The sequence below is a fragment of the Pagrus pagrus genome (genome assembly GCF_965226575.1).
Source record: "Pagrus pagrus genome assembly, chromosome: 18".
NCBI classification, from domain to species: domain Eukaryota; kingdom Metazoa; phylum Chordata; class Actinopteri; order Spariformes; family Sparidae; genus Pagrus; species Pagrus pagrus.
In genome coordinates, this window is record NC_140202.1 from 2,537,762 (window position 1) to 2,561,248 (window position 23,487).

The 23,487-nt window shown below is 38.8% G+C and overlaps 1 protein-coding gene across 1 annotated transcript in view; it reads right to left on the reverse strand.

Annotated features, from left to right (window-relative positions):
- Window positions 1–554: 554 nt before the first annotated feature.
- The window catches only part of babam2 (BRISC and BRCA1 A complex member 2), an 83,015-nt gene continuing 60,082 nt past the window's right edge, over window positions 555–23,487 (reverse strand). The window contains exons 8-12 of the mRNA XM_084381907.1: window positions 11,318–11,417; window positions 3,919–3,989; window positions 3,676–3,758; window positions 3,401–3,554; window positions 555–1,548 (exon numbers count right to left, since the gene is read on the reverse strand). Coding sequence (XP_084238033.1) covers window positions 1,485–1,548; window positions 3,401–3,554; window positions 3,676–3,758; window positions 3,919–3,989; window positions 11,318–11,417 — 472 coding nt within the window. The 3' untranslated portion in view covers window positions 555–1,484. The remainder of the gene's footprint in view (window positions 1,549–3,400; window positions 3,555–3,675; window positions 3,759–3,918; window positions 3,990–11,317; window positions 11,418–23,487) is intronic.

Here is a 23,487-nt window from a genome sequence, read left to right on the forward strand (position 1 = left end):
AAAATGCATCATCCCTGCAGCACTCTATTTATTAGCAAATGTTAACATGCTAACATTCTTCATTAAGACAGTGAATATAGTAAACGTTACCTGCTAAACAAAATATTACATTGTAATGTTGATTAGAAAAGCCCTCCACTGGCTTGGGTGGGTACAAAACAATTGAAATGTTATCAGACAGAATGGCCCAAACTGTAATAGTCAAACCATCAGTCATCTTACAGGGTTGTGACGCTCAAGAAAAATGTATTCAGCATTTTACAGCAGTTTCTTTCAAAATTGAAGTTTATGGGAAATGGTCTTTTTGGGCCCATGCGTGTCACATGACGTTGTAATTACAGGTAATTACAAAGTGGCTTAAAAGCCCAGCACTGTTCCTGGGGGCTTGTTATCAAAGCACAGCCTTTTTTATCCTCACATGGCCGTAATCATACAAAAGTCTTGATGTTGTGACCACTCTCTAGTCTTTCCCACCAACATTATGTAACCAGTGATATCAGTGATAATTTCCAATACAACATAGTGCAGATCAAAGATAAAACAATGACACACTGTCTGGGGAAACAGACTAATTTACTGGGTAGACATTTTGACAAAACATGTTTTTACTTACAGTACTGTCAACATGTCAGTTTTCACAGGGCTTTAAACAGTCACATAGAAAATACAATTTAGAGGCAAAACTAGTTGTAGGTCATTTTGACATTGACAGTGGAGACAAAAGAGAAAATTGTGTGAGTGACAAAGACAAACTAACAATAAACCAAGGTGTTTTGCATCATTCCTACAGCTCTTTGTGATTTCACATGTTGTTTACATATCAACAAATATCTGTTCATGGCACCTCTGGCTGGAGTGTTGCGAGCCCAACCCTCTGTGGTTTGACTGCTTGTAGCCAGGCATCATTGGCACAACACAATTAAACAATACTAATTATTGTTAGATCTGACAGTCAAATTGTTCAGGTTCTCCCAACAAGTTCCTGTCAAAGTTCCTCTTCAAAATAAAGCCCCTTACTGTAAGCTGGCAACAAGCAAGAAACAATCATCATCTCAGCCTGCTCTGACAAAGTTGTGTGACATGAGCACAATGTGCACATCATCCTTTAATCATCACATCAACTGCTTGTTTTTACAGCATACATTTGTTCTAATTTCAGATATTTTATGAGCGTATTGTTGTATAAGGTTTAAGCTAGAGCATATTGCAGAGTCTGGACGACTTTTTTTAAACTTCTACACCAAAGTGGCTTCTCACTGAAACTAAGATAACAAGAAGATGTGCTAAGAGGCAACCATTTCAAGGTCAAACTGTGGAATTCACAGAGTCAGTGTCCAATAAGAACAATGTCATTCATTTCACATTTCACAGATGTCAGTCTGTGCATACTCATATACAGGTACACAACAGCATGCACAAACACACACATTCGGATACAAACTCCCACAGGCAACTCTCCAGGCATGTCATTAAGCTAGAGGGTACTAGAGTTTCCCATTGGCAAAGGCTCCCTCTTGGAACTGAGGGATAAAGCTCTTGAAGTACGCCCTGGGTGAGAGACAGAGAGAGGAGAGGAGAGGAAGAGAGAGAGAGAGAGGGAGAGAGGGAGAGAACAGCAAATACAACATCAAAATATGACAATAATTGTGTTTCAACTGCTTCAAAGCATCTAACAAATTCACTGGGTCGGTCTCAGCCGCACCACGTATCAAAGTACAGATGAAAGGCAGACTGTGTTTACTTGTTACAATTACATCTGTACATGAGATATGTACTCTGCATGTGTTAACACAGGAGACATAACTCAGCTGCAAGTGAGAAATCAAACAGGGGGAAAAAAAACAGCAGCCCACAAGGTATTAGCCACATATTCAGGTGGTGTGCTCAGGTTTATGTGCGTATGTCTATTTGAACATTCTGGGAAATAAGCTTATTCCCTTTCTTACAGAGAGTTGGATGAGAAGATTGTTACCTCTTTCATATCTGTTGGTTCAATATGTTGCTTAGTTTAGCTTAGCATAGCATAGCTTCAAGGCTAGAGGAAGGGTAAAAACAGCTAACCTGACTGTGTCCAAATCAAACAACAACAACAAAAAAACAACAGGGAATCAGCGTTTAACTTTACTTGGACATGTTTTTGGATGTACTGAAATTTTCAGGTGTGTAAGATTTAGGGGGATCAGTTAGTAGAAATGGAATATATTACTTTCATTTGTGTATAATACCCCGAATCATTGTGGTTTGGTGACCTTACAATGAACTTTTCATATCTACAAAGGGAGTAGTCCAACATGTTGCACCACCATGTCTCTACAGTAGCCCAGAACAGACAAACCAAACACTGGCTGTAGAGAGGGCCTTTCAGGTTTTTAACAGCCACCATAGGCTCGGCTCTCCTACACACTTGGATAGGGAGAGAGAGGCGATGGTATTCAGTTGGTTGCAATCTGCAACCTCACTGTGAGATTGTCTCCAAATCCCACACAGTGGACTTTGAGGGACTCTAGACATGACATGATCCCAGTTGTGTAACCACAAATTAATGTACAACTCTGATAACACTGATGAAGAGACAGTGTTTCACCTTCCCAAAAATCAATTGGCGCTAATGTCTTTTTTTGGAGTCAGATAATGTTTTATTTAAAGGGCTTGTTGCCCTTTGGTGAGTTGCAAAGTTAGCTTGAAACAAAGTCAGAACAGTCAGGTTGAAAAATACTGGAATTTCCCTTTAAACAATCTTTGCTGAGCTAAAGCTTTCGCAACCAAATCCAGGAGCTAACAGACCAGAATCAAAATAGGTCTGTGGAATTTTTTGTAGAGTCATGAAGATAAATGGGAAAAGAAAGAATTTCAAGGGTAATCTATGAGCAAAACAGATAATATATTGCTTTGTGCAACTTCTGTAGTCACTCTGATCTTTCAAATATTTACAGCAGTTGTTAACCTTTGCCATGCAAAAAGCAAACACTTTCCAGGCTGTAACCGACGCCTATAGATTTACTCTAATGGGGTCATACCAGTTAATGTTTATTGAAGGTGGAATAAAATCTGTGAATATCAACAAATGGCCTGTGTATAGTGCAGTCCAGACAATATGGTCTTATTGTATCATATATCTAATGCAATCATTAATGATATATTCAGCATGATAAAAGACTTGGTCTGACTTATCCGAAAGAGTTTTAACAGACTTAACAGTCTTGGAGGACAGTCATTAAATGCACTTGAGTTTGTGAAGCACATCGTATTTCAAAACGTGCCAACCATTATGTTGCTTTGATGTTTTGGGTTGTTCTTTATTTCATTCTGACTCTCATGTGCAAAATGCTTTAAAGTGTAAACAAATAAAAAAGTATTATTTCCAAAATGCAGAGGATCTAATGAGTCAACATCGACATACTTGGCCCTCTTTGCCATCTCATTGCCATCCCAGCGAGGGCTGTAGGGATACGACTTCTGCACCTGAGAGTAGAGCTGACCACTGTTGGTGAAGTGGTACACAGACTGGAAGGTGAGGGTGGGCTGGTCTCTGGGGAAGTACAGCGGGAGATCCACTATGAGGAACAGAGGGATAGAGACAGGGAGGTGTATAGAAGGAGAAAGAGGAGCATAGGGTTACTGTACAGTATCCGATATGATCCATGTGTGTGTTTTGTGTGTGTGTAACTTTCCTACCATGTACTAGGAAGCAAAAGTCTTTCCACATGAGGAGAAGAGTGAGTTTTGTGAATCCCTCCGCATCATACTCCACCATGCCCCTGCAATACACACAGATTAATTTCTGCAAAATCTCCAGGTCTCATTTGACGCCCACAGCACCTTCTTGTAAAGGCACAGGGACACTGACAAAAGAAATGACTGCTGAACACATGCTGTGATCACTTAAGTGGAGGATGTAGTTCTATTTGGTTGACTCACGTTCCAAAGTGGCTAAGGAAGGCAGCGATGTACTCTCTCCTCTTGTGATAGCCTTGGATGACATACTGCACCTAGAGAGTACAAACTTAAAGGTTTAGTACACAAAAGAAATTGGAGTATTTGTTTTTGTTTGTGATGTCCAAATAGGTCGCCCAACAGCAAAATAATTGCCAAAAGACTCATAAACTCATATCTAGACCATGGAACATAGAGCTGAGTGTTTATTATGGTTTATGTTTATTATATTCTTGGCTGTACAAAAACAACACACCTGGATGGACATGCTCATTTTACACCCTTTCAGGCACAATGCCATGACCTGTGTTAAAGTTAAGGTTGTTGGCTTGTTAGTACTTTTAAATCTGTCTCTGTTGAAACAGTTAAGGAAAGTAAAGGATTTGAAAAAGTAACCACCAATGACTGTCACTGGCCTCCAGGCAGTGCTGTGCTTGAGATGTCTCACTCCCAAACTACTTTCATCATCAGCTCCAGAAAAATCCATGTGTCTGACCCCGAATGTTATTAACGAGGACTTTTAAAAACAAGTTTAATGTCTTCTGGATGTAGTCTGATGAAGTATACGATCTGTTGCTTTCTACTTACTCTTATTTTCGGCGTGTATGCCATGTCGAAAAGCAACACACAAGAACAAAAAACAAACAAACTCGTCTCCTAGCAATGAGAACAGAGTCAATCATCTATTTTAAGCATTTTTCACTACGTTAAAAAAAGCATTAGCAAACTGCAAATATCTTTTCCTAACCTTAGCCACAGTGCTTTTGTTGCCTAAACCTAACCACTGACTGGATGTGAACCCTGGATTGTAGTGGGAAAATCCTGAACTTTGCCCACCATCTACCCTGACCGCCTCGTTCCGATGCCACCAAAAGTTCCACCATAAAGTGCTTCATTCAGTCAAAGAAACATATCAGGCACACAGCAGTGAAAAACATTTAAAATGAGTGTTCATGTACATAAATCATGTGGATTATATATGGTGATGTTGTTGTCCTCACATCAGTAACAGATTTTTATGGATTTTAAAGAATTCTGACATTATTTTTTACATTTAATATGTGACAGTAGGAAGTGTCAGAAAACATGGGAGAGGAACAGAAGGGAAGGGAAGCTGACATATGAACTGGAGACATCATGATTACATGATTATAGGTCTTTGACTTCTGGCCTGGAAGAATACCCTTGCAGCACATGCATTTCCTGTTTAATGAACAAGAATATTGTGTTTATTGTTTTCAACCTCATCAACTGCATTCCCCTTTTTCATTCCCCTTCAGCAACTGTCCTTTCCACAGGATTTCCGGGTCTTTCTTGCCCTGAATTGGCTCCTTATGGGCAGAGCTGACTCTCAGTCTGTGTACAGCCTGAGAGGAAATGCTGGCTGTACTGTACATGCTAGCAGAGAGGCTTTCTGAGTGAACCTACCCAGAATGTAAACAATGCCTTGGCCTGCAGAGAGATTAAGGAAGGTGAACTTTTTAATGGTTGCTTTCACTTGAAAACCAGACAGCTCAGAGCACAAAAGCAGTATTACATGCAATCTTTGTACGGGCGAATTTAAATGTCACACAGGCACAAAGTCTTTAGCTTACCACTTGACAGCCAAATAAGCCGGTGTTAAAAGCTCTACCAAAGAGTCTGTCAAATGGAACTCGACAAGACTGTCTGCTAAAGGTACTCTGTTATTTTTAATATAATTTCTCCATTTCAGTCAGCATTTTTCCACAGAGCCATAACATGAGTTATTAAAATATTGATAAATTACAGTAACCATTTAGGTTTTTTATTGATATCATGAGCTAGATGTATGTTTAACAACCTTGTGCATCATATTAGAAAGGAGAGAAATTCCATAGTGATTGTTTTAAGGCAGGTTATCTTAAATCTTGTAAAACAACCCACGTTACTTGCAGAAATCCACCACCAAACAGCAGCTTAAACCACATATTTACATTAACAGGCTATTTTATAGAGTCTGTGGTTTGTAAAAGTATGTGTTGTAATTGACGGGTGATGTTAAGTTAAAAATCTGTACAGAAAATGTTAATATTTATTCAGGTTGTGATGTGTTCAAATTGCTTACTAGTTGTGTGTGGATTGGAACATGCATTTGTGAGTACTAAAAATTACACACAAATAGTTCTACACATTTGTGAATCCTTTTTTATCACTTCTATAAAAGGCAACAAGTATTCAAAAATACATGAGAGCATAAAGTATATAGAAATCTCAGAAAGTGAGTGGAAACATTCATACAATTCACTAAACAACCATCAATTACCCCACGTGAACTTTCAACACATACACACAAGAAGGTTCTCCTCTTGTGAGCACATGAACAACATGTCTTTAGCAGGGGTTGACAGGTGTGATTAACCGCTATCTTTAAGTCCAAAGAGGAGAAGGCTCAGGGCTCGCTTGACTGTTAAGCATCCTGGGCAGGTGAGAAAGCCTGCAGTCACTCAGCCAGCCATGAAGGTGACCTGCTCCATTCACCTAGCAAGACTAAGCCTTAGCAGGATGGTTTTATATCACTGCACCTGGCCCATGCTCGCGAAGCTCAGATTACAAAACAACAAAGAAAAACCTGCAGCAGAATTCTCAGTTTAAAATTAAAATTAGACGTCCATACTATTTAATCAAAGAGACATGAAAATAATGCAACATTGTGAAATCAGTTTCTCCAGTGAGTATTACTAATTATCTGAGGCAAAGTAGAACATTTTTAAATGAATTTATTTTATTGTCAGTTAGACAAAAAAAGAACAAAAACAAAAGATTATAATAATCGAAAAAATGGTTAACATCTGATCTGATAACTGGCCAGACCGTTCCAACATGTATGCTGATACCGAAATATCTGCAAAAGGCCAATGCCGAGCAATATATCGGTTAGGCTCTAATCTGCAATATGGAATAAACTGAACCTCTGCTGCAGCGATGCAAGAATATTATGAGAATGTAATGTGATATTGATGTCAGTGCATTTATTATACATAATCAAAGTCTATACGACAGTTACTGATTATTTGTCTCAGCCCTAGGCACCAACCTGTTGTAAAATTGTGAAGTTCATTCAAGGACAGGATATGCCGTGCATAAAACTCGAGACAGTATTGCTACTGCATGGTAGTGATTACTCATCGACCATGTATGAATGACGGCACTTTTATGAAAGAGGAAAGTTGTAATCTCTGATACACACAGCCGTGTGTGTGACGGGCTTCATCTCTGCAAGAGCTCTTAAACACAGACACACATTGTGACTCAGCCTCCTGTTCAATTATGTTTACATGGGACAGTGGAGGCGGCAATTTAGCTTTCTCAAAAGCTGCAAGGCCACATACTCAATAAGCTGTTTATCTAGTTACACTGTGTGAATGTGTGTGCCTTTTTCAAGGGAACTGTGGATCATTGAACTTTCCCACCCATACTGTGAAAGGATTTCCCGCCCCCACTGTCACTGTGACTTGCAGCCAAGTCTTTCAATTGGCTGCCTGGAGGTTTGAGTGATGCAAGACAGGTGATCTTGCTCTGCAGGTATTCAAACCTGCCTGCACCCATGACTACCTCGCCCGCACATCCATTTATTGGGTTTGTGCATGTGTCTGTGGGGAGTGTGATGCAATAACGCCGGAAGTGCTTCCTGCTGTGTGATTGAGAAATCTCTTCGCTCTCTGTCACATACGCATTCACACCACCCTCGGCTTTCATATTATAGAGAGTGACTGATCTGATATCTGACTACAAATTCATTTTATAAATAAATGTAGTTTGCTTATCTGACAAGATCCACATGTGCATCAAAATTCAAATACTTTAGAAAAGATTTACTGGAAAAAGGGAGAAATTCACTGAAAGAAAATCACTTGAAAGAACTGGGTACACAGATCTCACCACACTGACTACTATATACAATAAAAAAAATGTCATTATGACAACATTATGCAAATGTTACATGAATTGCAATTCGCACAGCATCTTCATATTTGAAAGAAAGAGTGGTCCACAGTTTGGAAAGAGCATGACTCAGTGTTAGGTTTGCTGTATACTCAGCTTCTTGGAAATCAGCTCACACAACTTATTGCTCTTTTCTTTATGTACACTGAAGAAGTCACTCTATAGATTAATCTGCCTGATGAATCATGTGTTGTGCTCTCTAGCAGTGCTGCCATTTCTTTGGTGGAGTTGAACTGAACAATGATAGTAAAAGCAAAATATTTAGGCTAATAATAATTGGAAATGACAGCCTTTCAACAGACGGATATGTGAATATGGAAGTAATTCAGTCTTAAAAAACGTCTTTTATGACAAAGTCTTTGGAAAAAAACAAACAAACATGCATGTTAAACCCAGGCTAGAATTACCTGCAAGTTTATAATTATATATATAAAAACTTGCAATCCATAATTCCTTGCATTGTAATTAGATGAAATACTTTGTTCGAGAGACCCCTTGCAGCAGAAATCACATATTTTGTATTCAATAAAAATCTAAAATGTGATTTTGTAAATGTAGAATTACAGCTAGGAAACATTACACAGAAAAGATTCATTTAGTGAAAAGATGCTTAGCTGTCTATTCAAATCAGACTAAATACTGTTGTAAAGTTGTCAACTTTAATTTAAAAGCATTTTGATCACCATTCCAACACATAACCAAATCTGCAAGATATCTGTACTAAAATGGGCATTTACCACACTTGATCAAAGAGGCAAACACCACTGAGACCTTTAAATCAAGACTGAAATCCAGTTTCAGTTGTTACAATTGGATAATTTAACCCTGAATGTAACACCTGCACTTTCCCAAGAATTGGTTTCTTTTTTGGGTATTTTGTTTGCATGGGTTACAAGCTATTCCTTTGTAATGTATACTATGGCTTTGTAATGTGTACTGAGACACTTGTAATTTTACACAATACATTATCTTACTAATAACAGTTTTATTATGCCGGAATACAAGTGAGATTTTCCTTCCCCAATGTTAACAGTTGTTGCTGTATATAGGACCAGGCAATGTGGTTACTAGTCTTTCTCCTTTACCTGTCAACTTTACACATGTGAAAATGCAATGAGAATGCCATCAATGAGAACACATACTGTACTGTACTGTAGCAGCTATAACTTTAAATGTGATTGGATTGATGATTATTTTTAATATCATATCCGGATACAGATTCCGCTTTAACACCAGGTTGTGATTTGGTCCCTGATAAAAATACTAGCGCTCTAGTAGGAGACTGCAATGACCTAGAACACACGCATTAATTAACAAATTATTAATTACTGTCAGCTATCTTCTCATAAGCCAATTTCTAACCTGACAGTCACTATCATGTAAACAATTGGGTGATTTTATTGAAATTGTTTGAAATCAAATAATCTCTTGACTCGTGTGAGTTGATCACTAACTGTATGTACATACTGTAGGCGTCACGTGACTGAAAACCTCTTGGAGCTTATTAGCTTCTGAGGCTGATTGTCATGAGTTATCTCTTTTTAATGATGCAGATGCTTGGGGCTGGCATCAATCAGCACAGTCACAGCTGAAGTATGTGGCAATATATTTGTGTCAATACAATCACAGCATCTGGAATAAGTGGGTGGATATAATTGATGGTGTTAAAAGAACAAAATGACTGCACAGCCTGTCCTCGCAGGATTATAAATCTTTGTCTAGGATGTTACAAATGATGTCTTTTCTTTCTTTACCATTTTTGGCCTCAGTAGATAAATCTTACAAACAATAAAAGATAAATGGAAGTTTAAATATTATTCTGTGTTTATGCTTACCCTTTCAGCTTTCGTCTTTCTCCTTTGATGAGACTACACTCTCAAACAACAGGGGAGTAAATAGGGGATATTACTTTGTGGCAAAATCGTCCACCCTGTCACTCTACACCTTCCAAGATCATTGTTTAGACTAAGATATGTAGATAGTGTTGAAGCCCAATCAAAACTGCTTTAGCCAATTAATTAACAACCTGTCAAACTAGCTTAACTAGCATTAGCCAGTACTCCTCTGTGGCATTGCATTCAAGACCTCTTAATCACCACCTGTCCACATGTATGATTTGTTCAGCCATTTGAAGTGAAACAAAATGTCAGTTCAGTCTTCTTGTATGGCTACAAACAAGAGACTTCTAACTTTCAGATGCTTTTGTGTCACGATAATCTATTCACAGCTTGCATGTCACAAGGAATGAAATCAATCTTCAGAGTGACAGCAACTTGAATTTAAAATTGAACGATAAGGTCTCCCAAAAATGAAAATTCAGTCATTATCTACTCAACCCCCATGCCCATGGAAAGTCGGTGAAGTGTCAAAGTCCACAAAACTTCACAGCAACATAGCGTTGCAACATTCTCCTAAACAACTGAAGTAGATGGGGACTTACTTACTACTTAAAACATATAAAAAACATCAACAACAGAAACAAAAAAATAAAATGGCTCCACTCAGCATGCTCAGTGTAATCCAAATCTCCGGAAGCCCCAAGATCCCAAATTGATTTGAAAAGACTTTATTTACATCCTCGACCTACAGTTGAGCAGTCGAGTTGCTTAGCAGCAACAGTAAAGATTTTGGCTTAAAAAGGGTGCAAATAATGTCTTTTCAAATCAATTTGGGATCTTGGGGGTTGCAGAGTCTTTGATTAGGCCGTATGAGCATTTACATTTTAAAACGTACAGTCCCCAGCTGCTTTTTGACAAAAGACAGGCTGTGGCCTCCATGACTCTTTCAGGGAGGTGGAGGGAGAGTTTCTGACACTGCTGTTGGACTTAAACAACTACAGACATGGAGGTCAGCCGGGGACATGAGTGTTCCAGATACTCTTAGTATGCTGGTCAGAATGAATAGGAAGAGATGGAGGTTATTTTTGTGCATTAAGTGTATGCATGTGTGTGTGTGTGTGTGTGTGTGTGTGTGTGTGTGCATTTTACCCGAGGGAAATGGCATTACATCGTGTCTACACAGCATATCTACCTGTCAACCTGCAGTGACCATGGAGTGCTCAGACAACCTATGGAGGTTGGCCAGTACGCCCACGTTGGCAGTAACAGACAAACGTGCATGAATGCACATAAACACATTAACACACATACAAACACAAGGCTTCCTCAGTGGACACATGCTTTGCTGCACCAATGCTTATAACTCTATTCACATACCTGGGACACACATACATGCACACCAAGAGTAAGGAATCTTGCTCTTATTTAAAATAGACAGACATTAAGGGTAACAAATAATGTAAAATAACACAGACCCCAACACTAATAAAGACATTATTTCTATATGATGAAAACATCCACATTGACACAAAGCACATCTAATCACACCTAAAAGTAAAATGAGTTACACCAAGCACTTTTACCTTGTTGGTGAGTAACTGGCACACTTGAGGGACATAGTCAATTAGGCATCCTCCACTGGGGAATGCTGGGATATGAAGTGCAGAGGAGCCTCCCAGAGCACTAATTGAGGAAAAAAGACAACAGTTAACCTGTAAATAACACATATCTAGAGTACAAAGAACATCAAGTTTTCTCTGCTGTCACCACAATTCAAGACTTTGTGTGACCACCTGCCTTTGTGGAAATGACTACAAAATACTGAGCAAAACATGAACCATCACAGAGCACATTAGTTGGCTGCCATCTACTGAAGTTGTGGAAATAAAAAATAAAGGGCTATTTCATGCCTGTGGCATCCTCCTCATTCTCCTTCACTTGTTCATTTATTCTTTTGACGTCCTCCTGATTCAATCCTGCAGCACAGCTCTATTAGTGATTAGTGCATGCTTGTTTAATCAGGAAATCTGCTGCTGCAGCTCCCCAATGACTAACCAAGCGAAGTAGTCACTCCCTCATTTTTTCTGATCTGGGGCAAAAACAGAGGGAATACCCTGAGGATGGGTTAAAGGTCTTAAGGAACCGCTTATTGCCTTTTAATGCTCATTTTAAGACACATAGAGGAGGATTTATTCCGCAGCTTTCTATTTCTATTTCATTCTTCATTATAGCAGGACAGTCACAGGGCATTTACAAATGTCGTTACGTCATTTTAAAAGCAATGCTGAAGTGGATGACTGCTGTTTACCAGGTTAAGCATGCACGATGCATGGAAATAGCCTACATCATTGAACATAATGTCAAAGGTCACACATGCTGACATAAAGCCCCACGGGCTTGTTCTTCAGTTGATCAGAAAGTCCATGATGTGAAAATGGTAATAATTTATCTAAAGGTAAAACACAACAACAGTGAGTCACAGACCAAGGCCATTAACCAACCATTTCCATCAAATCATCCCAGAGCTGTTGTTAAGTCTTTAGAGGGCAAGTCCAAGACATGCCTCCAGTTTTTGGAGGGCAAGGGCAAGTCAAGCCTCACGTTTTTAGGAGAAAAGTCCGAATCCCACCTCAAAAAGCATGTTGTTTTCTGGTCTATCAATGCTTAGACTGAAAATCATTAAAAGCACAATGGCCAACATCACACCAAATACTTATTTTTTTTTACTGGAAATGGGGTGTTTCACGCCTGGTTGCAAGTAATTGTGACACAATGTTGTTTTAATGTTGTGGCAAATAATTGATCAAAAACATTCAAATTGAAAGGCTAAATCTGCAAAAAGCCTCATGACGAGTTTCTGCCTGTTTGGAACATAGTAATGATTTTATACTTCACTGCTGCAGAGTTTGATCTTCACACATCTGTGTTTGGTCACATCAAAATCAGGATCAGTGCTGATCCTGGATGTGACTGACAATTCAGTAAAATAAATTAAAATTAGGTAACGTAGTGCATGAGGGATCAAACCTGAAACGACTTTAGTTGTGAAAAAATGAGCAAACTGCAAATAAAGCTTCACTAGCTGCTCTTATCAATATAAGGAAACAGTTGACTGAACTTAATCTTATGTTTGTTTTTTGTTGAGTTGGCTCACTTACATTATAACTAATGAACATACTTCAGTGAACAAATGAACGAACAAACTGTTCATTTCACTATTATACAATTTATTAGAGCTGTGCTGTCTTCATAGACAGCAGTGGTTTTACTATTAAATGTTAAAATTACAGGCTGGTGTCATGATGAACAAAGAACACTTTAGGTAAACCTAATGTCCTGACTAACAAATTGGACTGGTTGAGCGCACACACAGACATATTGAAGTGTATTACACTTGACCAACAAGGCCTTAAGTTTTGGTAGATCACACTCAGGATTATGAAGGGCAGTGTTCTAGTAGTATTTAGACACATGAACTGCAGACATTGGTGAGAGGTAGGTTGCAGTAATTTTAACCACCTTTCAGCAATTAAGATCATTACTATTAATAAGGTTTTGGAGGATTTATACAAAAAACCCAACATTTTTTTTGTATATTTTTAACACAAATTCATCACTCAGGAGGCAGCTGCCTAACAAATACTAAAACAGCACATATTTATATAATTTTCTCGTTTAAGGGAGAAGAATTACAGCTGTACTGTTTGTGTATTCATTCCGAACCAGAATGCACCACAATGTGCCATCAGGTGTGCATGTTAGCCAGATCATTGTAGCTATCCTGTATAAACAAATTTAAGATGCAGTTGTTCAGGAATTAGCAATAGGTCAGATATTATGATGGTGCATTAACACATCTGTGGGTTTTTTCCCCTTAATGACAGGATGCCAGTATTTGAGTGCAATATGTAAGAATTGGAAACCTTTTTTATATTATACTCAAAACAATTAGGGGGCACCATGCAGCATATAACCAGCGTAACCGCTAGTCTCAGTCTGGACTAGGAGCTCAGAGCGACAGGGACGTGTGCACAAACAAGGAATTTGTCTCTTGTTAAATTTGCTCTCAATGTACAGGAAAACGTTTTTTAAACATTAAATGTAAAAAAAAAAAAAAAAAAAAGATTGTTAGAGTTATGGCCATTGAGCCACAGCTGACATGATTCTAAATTAATGATATAAATCTTGTTTTCCCTGCTGTACTGAAAACTTACCAGACTGTGATTGTTAAGTAAAGGCTATTTCATTAATCTGAATTGAGAGTTTTCTCCATTTTATTCTGGTGCCTGCAGCTGCAACAAAAAAGATCTGTATTATGTTATTGAGACATGCATCCTGGTTATGATATTAATTATTCTTGACAGTTTGGTACGGCTCCAAAAGACAAAACTTCCTACTGTAGAGCATTTTCCAATATGTATTTATCACCAAGTCAAGGTTCCCAGGCTTGTCTTCAAGTCTCAATTCCAGTTTAATAGCAGACAAGTTTGATTCGAGTCCAAGGCATTAGTCTAAAGCTGCATCATCCACCCACAGCCACAAAGAAAGAAATAGCTTTCTCTCCCATGGTGTATGAAAATATTTTCCATATAACATAGAAGTCCTGAGAATTGCACAATCTTAAAAATTCCAAAGAAAGGTTGTGGGAGTAGTAAGGAGGAAGGTGGAGCACCATGCGCCAGACCTTACTGTCAACCGAAACCCCCATGTTTTTGGGAAAATGATGTCCTAACATGGGTCATGAAAAGGTCAGGGTAGGTGGAGACTAACTAATGAAGGAGTTGCCATGCTCTGTGTAGAGAACAACTGGTTTCTCATCAGCTGCTCATCTGTCTGTCTGAATTCTCTAAAAATAGCTAAAGATACGAATCACACCCATCCACAATGATTCAAATACATTAGCAGCTTTTACTCTAGATCACTAGCTTTAGTTTAGTCTTTTTGTCAACTGAATATTAATATGTTCTTATTCACAGAGAAGCCATGTAAACTGTCATGAAGCCATTTTCATTGTCAGAATCCTTTTCTCCAGAACTCCAAAGCCACCATTTACAGTAGGCTTTGTGCACATAATTAGCATTAGCCTGTGCATTTTGCTGTGCACCAACAAATGGTTGATTGAAAATGACTTGCAGCAAATCGGAGAGAAGGCTTTGAAAATGAAAATCTGAATGATGCCCATCTATCTTCCCATAGATCTAAGAATAGCTCCATATCATTCAGATGTAAATGCGGACAGAGGCACAAAATAGATGGTGGTGTGTTCGTCACTCATTTGTGTCAATGGCAGGCATGTGAACAAATGTGATGCATTTTGGATGTCAGTGGTTTTGCCTCTGGAACACTTAATGGAATCAAGGCTGATCAGATACCAGCGTCTTGTACTAGTATCAAATGAAAGGTCCTCCAACAACCTAAACATGACTATTTGAGGAGCTCTAAAACAGTGGTTCCCAAATGGTCAAGTCTTAGTGTACACATTTCCCCTAGGACATCAGGCCTCATCTATAAAAATGTTTTTAGCTTTAGACTTGAAAGATCCTTTCCAACGGTGTACTTACGTTCGATTCATAAAAGATGCTGAACATAAAATATGGACAAATATGCGTCCCAAAATGCAAAAACCAGCAGGAAACTCACTATGATAATTTCCATGTCAAAATAAGGTTTTATAAATAACTACTAATTTATGGTTTTCTGCTTAAGTCATAATTCAGATAAAAAATGATCATAGGACTATTTAATAAATGAGGCCCCTGGTCACATACCACATGACTAACTTAAAAAAAACATTAATTAAATTTCCATCCATTCATTCTGTCAGTTTCACTGTACCCAGAGCAGTGTTTTTATTTCACAGAATGAAAACCAAAATGCTTAAGTAGGCTACAATTAGGGGTTGAAGAAACATTGCAGCAAGAGATTGCAATTTGGGTTTAAAACCAAGAATTTAAAAACATTGACTAGATTGCAATGACAGTTAAAAGATATTTTGAGCTAATCAGGCTACTCAAACCAATGTTACAACAGAACATGTAAAAGGCTGCTTAAAAACAACATGGCAATGAGCTAAAAAATGAAGAAAAGAGTAGTTTTTGTCAAGCTAGGTTTCAACGATTCCATTATGCCAATACACATGCATAAATGTTTTTCTTCTTTTTTGTGTTTAGTTCAAGTAAAACACAATTTAATACATTCTTTTTCGTAATTACCGGTCTTAAGCGAAGCAGCTAGCTTCCCCTCAAGCAGCCCAAGGCAGATAAGAATCTGGGAAGACCGATACGGTCAACAGAGCTGTAATTGTTAGGCTACATGTATGGTAGTGGACAATGGTACTTCAAAATATAATTCCTTGTTTGGAAATGTCCTATGTTACTATAACTTTATTTTCCAACTCAGTCTATTCACTCCTGACTCTCTCTGAATGGATCTGACCTACCACGTTTTCAGCTTCTGCCTTGAACAGACCCAACACTCTCAGTTGAAAAATGCTGACTGCAGAGAATATTGCCTGAAAATAAGCCATATTTTACTGTGGATGGCTGGATAAATCACACTCAAGTGGCAAACATTTAAGAAGTAACACCTCAGGCTGACGGGGAGAATTTAATGAGGCAGGAAGCTTACCTATGCAAAAACTGAACCCCTTATTTGAGCAGTTATGACAAACCATAAAGATGACACTGGATTGTAACAATAAAAAATGTGTGTAAATATTAAAGGTGCAATAGGCACTTCTGGTGAAAGACTGGTGATAGATAGTTGATTGTTGAGTCTTATTCCCAGTTTGCCAAATAGTCACGCTTTGGGTTGGCTTGGTGTTGGTGTTTGTACAAACACCAACACCAGTTACACATGGCTAGTGTTCAGGAAATATACCCCTGCAGTCAGCATTTTCATTTGAGGTTGATGGTGTTTAGATGGAACCAATCGTACACCAACCCAAAGCATCCGAATTTGACGACCTGAGAATGAGACTCGACAATTGGCTGTTGGAGAACAGCAACCAATTGTTGAGTGTCATTCTCATGTCATTAAATACTGACACTAAACATTGACATGTTGTTGTTGTTGAACACAACTGGTATACAACCAGTTATACACAGACCTAAAACATCTGTATTTGACGACCTGAGAATGAGACTCACCTATCAACATTTTTTCTCCAGAAGGGCCAACTACACCTTTATAGGGATACCCCAGTGATTTGATCATGCACTGGCATTAGGTTGTGGGACTCGGATAAGACAGATTACAAGAAGGGTAAGGGCAAGATATCCTTACTTTAAGTCCCCATCAAGAGAAAGGCTCGCTCCTACATTTTCATAATTCCAATAGCATATTTTTGTGAGACACTCCCTACCTGGTAAGTGCTTGCTTTCAAACTCCACACATTCTGTTTGTAACACAGGTTTCCTGTTCGCAATTTGTTGTCCACGCCCAAGCAGACATAACCCTGGTGAAATCATCAAAGTTATCCTCTGAGTAGTACTTCTCAAGACTCGTAGACTGACCAAAGTGATACTGTAGGTGCGGGTGTTAAAAAAAAGAAAAAAAGAAAAAAGAAAACAACAGGTAGACTATTCCTAAAGTGGTGTGGTGTCTTTTTTTTATATGTCAGTATTATCAGACTTTCAGTACGAGCTTTAAATTGCTTTAAATTGAGTTTCCTGTGGGTGGGCTCCGAATCTAGACATAATGGTGTTTTACTTTCCAAGTGGCACCCTGAAGAGTCCCCGCTTCTGTCTCCACTGGTGACACCGCTCTCAACACTACCCACACAAACTGGAGTCATCATACAGACATGCTGCCTAACACAACCCCTCTAAGCAATACAACCTACTGTATGACATATTTACAGTAGACAGTGGTACATGCATGTAAACAAACACACACACACTCATGCTGTACAGTGACAGGGCTGCCTGTGACTTCATCAACCAGAGATTATCCTGTGTGACTCAGGTGGATGGTGACGAAGCTCAGTTTGTTTATTTGTGTGGTGTTTTGTGTGTGTGTGTGTGTGTGTGTGTGTGACAGAGGGTGTGTATGACAGTGCACTGACAGCGTGAGAGCAGATAAAGGCTCAATTGGAAAGAGGGCAGAAATGATTCATTACTGAAGTGAAAGATAAGGCCAAGAAGAACTGTTTGGAGATTCAAATGTAGTTTCAAAGCAGCAACATTTCCATTTTGATTGCCTTCTTCATTTCCTAAAGCCCGAAGGTTCCTCAGAGGCCCTTACAGTATATGACTCTGCTTGTTGACTGCTATAACATCCTTTTCTTCATCTGTGACTGGACAAGGCGCCTTTGGCCTAAGGCAATAGGAGTCAGTAACCTTTCTGTTATGAGGTGACTATCATGGCAAAACAATGCAGAATTGTATTCAGAATTACTATTCATTGACTTTTTGGATAAAAGTAAATTAATAAGAGCCTCAGGCTGCAGCCATTACAAGTTCTGACTTGTATTTGATAAGGATAGGGAACAGGGTAACAATTTCTAATTGCTAACTATCACTTCGTAAACCAGAGGTAGTTGATTTATGTGGCAGCAAGGTAATGGACTTGAAAAAGGCCTAATTGAGTGCTGCAAGTGAGGTGGTTTACACAGTTTGACACACTGTGCAGGTCTGACTAAGCCCATTTTGCAACTATTGATGACTTATAAATTCTGCTTTCAGAAAACAAAATATATTGCATATTTTGAGAGAAACTCTAAACTTTGGAACTCATTGTCCCCTTGCTAATTCCTGTTCCAAAACTGCAGTTATTAATGATGAAGGGCAAAAGCTGAACTTGGTTGTGGGATAATAAATCCCAGCATACACACAGTGTATACCACATAGAATAAACTATAATGCTTTTGACTGTAAGAACCAGAAAAACCTTTTTTTTTTTTTTATCAGACTCATATGATGAGATTTAGGGTACTACATAAAAAATATATCTGTCAGTTTTAGTTATTTCCCATTAGATGTTTCATGTTTGTGTTTTTCACAGTGCTCTTACTGTTATAAAGCAACATCTGAATCAGAACCTGATGGCAGATGTGGAGTTGTTACCTCCGCCAAGGAGGCTATGTTTTTACCTGTGTCCGTTGGTTGGTTGGTTGTCGGCAGGATTAAAAGAAAACTACTATAAAGATTTCCACCAAACTTGGATGGGTCAGCATTCATCATTGGTAGGATGGGTCTCTGCCCAGAATAGACCCTATTAACTTTTGGTGTGGATACAGATAAAGGGACAGGTCTAGACAGTTTTTCTCATTTTCTTTAACATTACAAGATAGAGGGTTGCTTAATCATGAAAATATCTTTGTAATGGTCAAAAAGGTACAATTTCACCACATTTTTGATGGTTTTCAGGTGAATACAGCGGCCTGTTTGACTGATAGCTCTACCATTATAGTTGAGCAGTGTTTAATGACAGAAAATGTAGGTGTAAGTTCTGTACTGCATTTTTTTTTTTTTTTTTTTTCAGTTTTTGGTCATTTACTTTTATGTTTATTTTTCAGGTAATCTATTTTCTCTATTCTTTGTACATGTATTATTTGCAATGCAATTTTATGGTTTTAGGTAATGCTACATAAAAATTATGCATTATTATTATTATTATTATTATTATTATTAGTAGTAGTAGTATCTGCATTTGGATGGCAATAACAGCCATTAAATTACCAAATCCATTTGTAAACTTTCAATCATGCTATATGCATGTTTAGTTCTCTTTAATGAATAAAGTCAGATCTAATGTTCTGACTTCAGTGAAGATATGTAGCATAAACATATACTGTATACTAACCACGGGGGATTTAAGATGGCCCACATATTGAGGAGAACCTACATGCAACAGCAAAGGAGCATTGCAAATCTCACTTCACACAGACGTAAAGACAAACATATAATGCAGAAGTGTTCAAGGAGACAGGGAGGAGGAAAAAGTAGCAGAGTGCTTTGAGCTGCTGAGAGTGAGAGAAGTGTCTGCACTGACATCTCAGACTGTTGAGTGGGTTTGCCAGGTTAGTGGTGAATTTATTTTATCAGACTGACAATTTCTGACTGTGACAAGACGCTCACAAAACCTTGAAAAATATCTGATCGAAATGCAAAGATTTTCAAAGGCTATAAAACACCTCTACAGACCCTGGAGAAGGGACACACACAAACTGTACACCCACACAGGCACATGCACACACACATACTCACACACATCAGCAGGCAGGCAGGCAGGCATGCACACACACACACACACACACACACACACACACACACACACACACACACACACACACACACACACACACACACACACACACACACAGGCACCTAAAGGCAAATGCAGATACACAAACATAAGTGCACTGCAGCCTAAAACTGTCTCTCTGTGTTGATTTTTCTGGGCTCCTAAATCTGGTTTGGGGGCAGAGACGGTGCCCACTCGATTCTTTTATGCAATGCAGCAGGTTTTCTGGGGGAAGGAGAGATGTATCCAACTCATCTCATGGGCACAGTACAATCAGGTAAACGAGAAGTAAAAGTGAAAATGAAAAGAGCGATGAGTCTGGTTTACAAAATGGTCGGAGGAGACACAAAAGCAATCAGGTAAAAAACAAAATGATTCTGCGGCTGTATGATTGAGGATGGATGCAGAGCCAAATTAAACACTGAAGTTCTCTGAAACTGATGCGAGCTGCAATGAAACAGTACTCACTCAAATCATTCAGATAATAGATAATAACTCAATAAGCTGTACAAATGAGCATTTTATTGTTGCAGCATTAACAACAACATCAACAAAAAAGTAAGAAAATAAGAAAAGAAAAAGGAATGGCATAACCTATCCGGGCACATTTTAATGGATCAGTCTAAAATAAAGCAGATCTAAATCTGATCATTTCTTTACTTTATTCTGTCCACCTCAGGCTGCTCTCCTTAATGACAGCTGGGTTCTACACCGCAACATTTCACTGCATATGAGAGTGACAACTAGAGTGTGTGAATGTGAAAAATGATTTGATTGCACCAGTGATTGACTCTGCTGTGACACCAGGGTTGGCAACATTAGCTGAGCCCTGACAGTACCGGATCCGTCGTCTCTCCTCTCTCCTTCACATTAGCAAAGAGCAGTGTACAAAACATTCAGCTTGCTGCTTCTCATTTTTAAGCTCATCACTTTCACCAGTTTAAATGAGAAATGTTTCCAACTGCAGGTCATATCAGCTGTCGCCAATTAACATTAATTCCATGAGAAACTTGATGGCAAGCCAAATTTTAATTTGTCTGTTGTTGATTTGTGAGCTCTCTGCAAACAGGTGTCTGCCAAAATCTGTGTATGAGGTAAAAGAATCATCACTTTGTAACACCACTGTAAAACTGAGTATACTTTTTTTGTAGTAATTTGTGATCTTCTCTCCAGCTGATGGTTTCATGTCAATAATTTAAGCTCACCAATTTAATGGTTTTGAAACAGGGCCTTCAGTAATTGGATCAAGTGGCTCGTTTAAGGTATGTCAAATTTCACAGGCTTGAGGGACAATAAACTTGATCAGGATACCCCTTAAAACAAAGTAAAGGTTGCACAGTGGTAAAGCCTTACTTGTAACTTGTACTTGTACTTGTACTTGTATCAGTTCATCAGCATCAGTTACAGTATAAATATAACAAAAATCAACCAATCTGCATATATTTTGGTGTTTGATTAGTCGTTTAAGTCATCTTTAAAAGCAAAAATACAAAATGGCTCCAACACCGAAATGTAAAGGCACACTGGTGCACAGGGTTTTCTATGAATTTGTTGACAATTCTGCGACTAGCTGGTGAATATAGTGGAGCATTTAGAAGCTATGGGGGTTGTAGCAGGTGGAGAAAGAAAAACAGAGCTAAAGGTAGGGTGGACGTTGGACTTGTATTCATCAGGTAGATGCATAAAGGATTGTAAATGAATGCTAATGTTGCTCGGCATCTGCTGTAGGTGCACATACTTGTAAGCAACTTCTTTCTGATATGTGTGCCATATTAACCTAAAGGGTGACAATATGTCTTTTTTATGTTCAGAGCTTGTTTCTACTGCCCACGCCTGTCCAAAAAAGTCAGTTATTAGAGGTTTAAACACCAATTATAATGCCATCTAAAGAGGTCTGCTTTCATGTACTTTTACATACAGCTCAGTGACATGATAAAAACTGAAGTGAAGACAGTGTTGCCTAAAGCCACAGAAGGATACTATCTATGTTAGTTCAGCAGAAACTGTTTGATGCCTTGTGTGAGACTGATGTTTAAATATTCCACAGGGACGGATACGTTTGATCTGCATCTTCTGAAAATCTCTGCAAAAGCCGATATATATTCATATCTTTAATTGGACTTGTTTCTTTGGTATATAAATCCAGGCAACACACTCCCGACCCGCTTTATACTTGTGACCCTACAGCTGTCCTGTCTCATAACTCATTGCTGGGATACCCGCATCCTGCATTTTTTGGTCTGATCATAGCGCGACCTCAGCTGCAACACTAGTTGTTCAAGACATCATTTGGCTTGACAACAAATTCTACCCAAAGACGCCTCCAGAGCAAACATTTTTTACATTCTCTAAATGTCTTCATCTATTTAACACTTAACAGCTAGTTTAAATGAGTAGAGAGCGAAAAATCATAGGAGCCACACAGCGTAACACCATGCCGTTCACAGTACATTTTCTTCCAGGCAGCCCGTGAAACATTATATAACAAATGAACACTGATTTTTAAGCAGGTGAATCTGTAAGCCTACAGAATAACAGTGATTTGACTTCTCATAATCAATAATTTCTACAGAAAAAGAAGCAAATATGGTTGTACAGTCTCATCAAAGAGCGGAGCTGATGCACCGTCTACGTACACTGTACATTATTGGTAAAAATGTGGGTGTCTGTCAGGGTATTTCAACATCTTTTTTTCCCCTTGCCGCTCTGTAAGGCAGAAACCATTACAGTGATCGTCTGTTTGAAGACAGGGGAAGAAAAAGTAACAGAGAGAGTAAGAAAGAGAGAGGAAGAGGGAATAGAAATAGAGGTACAACACTGTAGCTCAGGGGGCTTACGAGTTTGCGTTCACAGCTCTTAGATCCGAGCCCCTACTGAAGGAGAGTAAAAGTGAGATATCAAACAACTCAGGAGTGATGAAAGAGAAGACTAGAGAGGTGGAGGAAAGAGAAAAGGAGAGAGAGGGAAAAGCTCTCTTCTCCCGTGTGTTGTTTTTTTTCCTCGCTGCGTTTCAGTCGAGCGAGGGACGACCTTGCTGGGTAGAGCGCAGCTCTTCTCTCTCTTTTAAGTCCCACTCACTCTCTCGGTTCCCTTTGAGGATCAGCCAGAGGGATCAGCAGAGGAGAGAGAGTGATAGAAAAATGGAGAAAGATGGAGAGAAAAGAGACAGGCGGCAGACATGTGAAAAACAGGAGGGAAGGGGGGAGAGATACGACCGAGGACACAAGAGTTATAAACTGGAAAAGTGAATTAAAACAAAGTGAGATAGACAAGAAAGCAGTGAAGGATAAAGGAGCAAGGGATGGAAGGATGGAGGAATGAACGGACAAACAACAGAACAATGGACAAAATGATCTGATGATTGATAAAATGATATGACTGACAGAATAGATGTGCATGTGAATAGATGTTGTTGATATGACAGTATCAGTATCTGTACCAACAGAGAAATCCAGTGGTAAACGTCTGTCCACAACTGCTACACTCACTGTTTCTTAAAATTAGGATC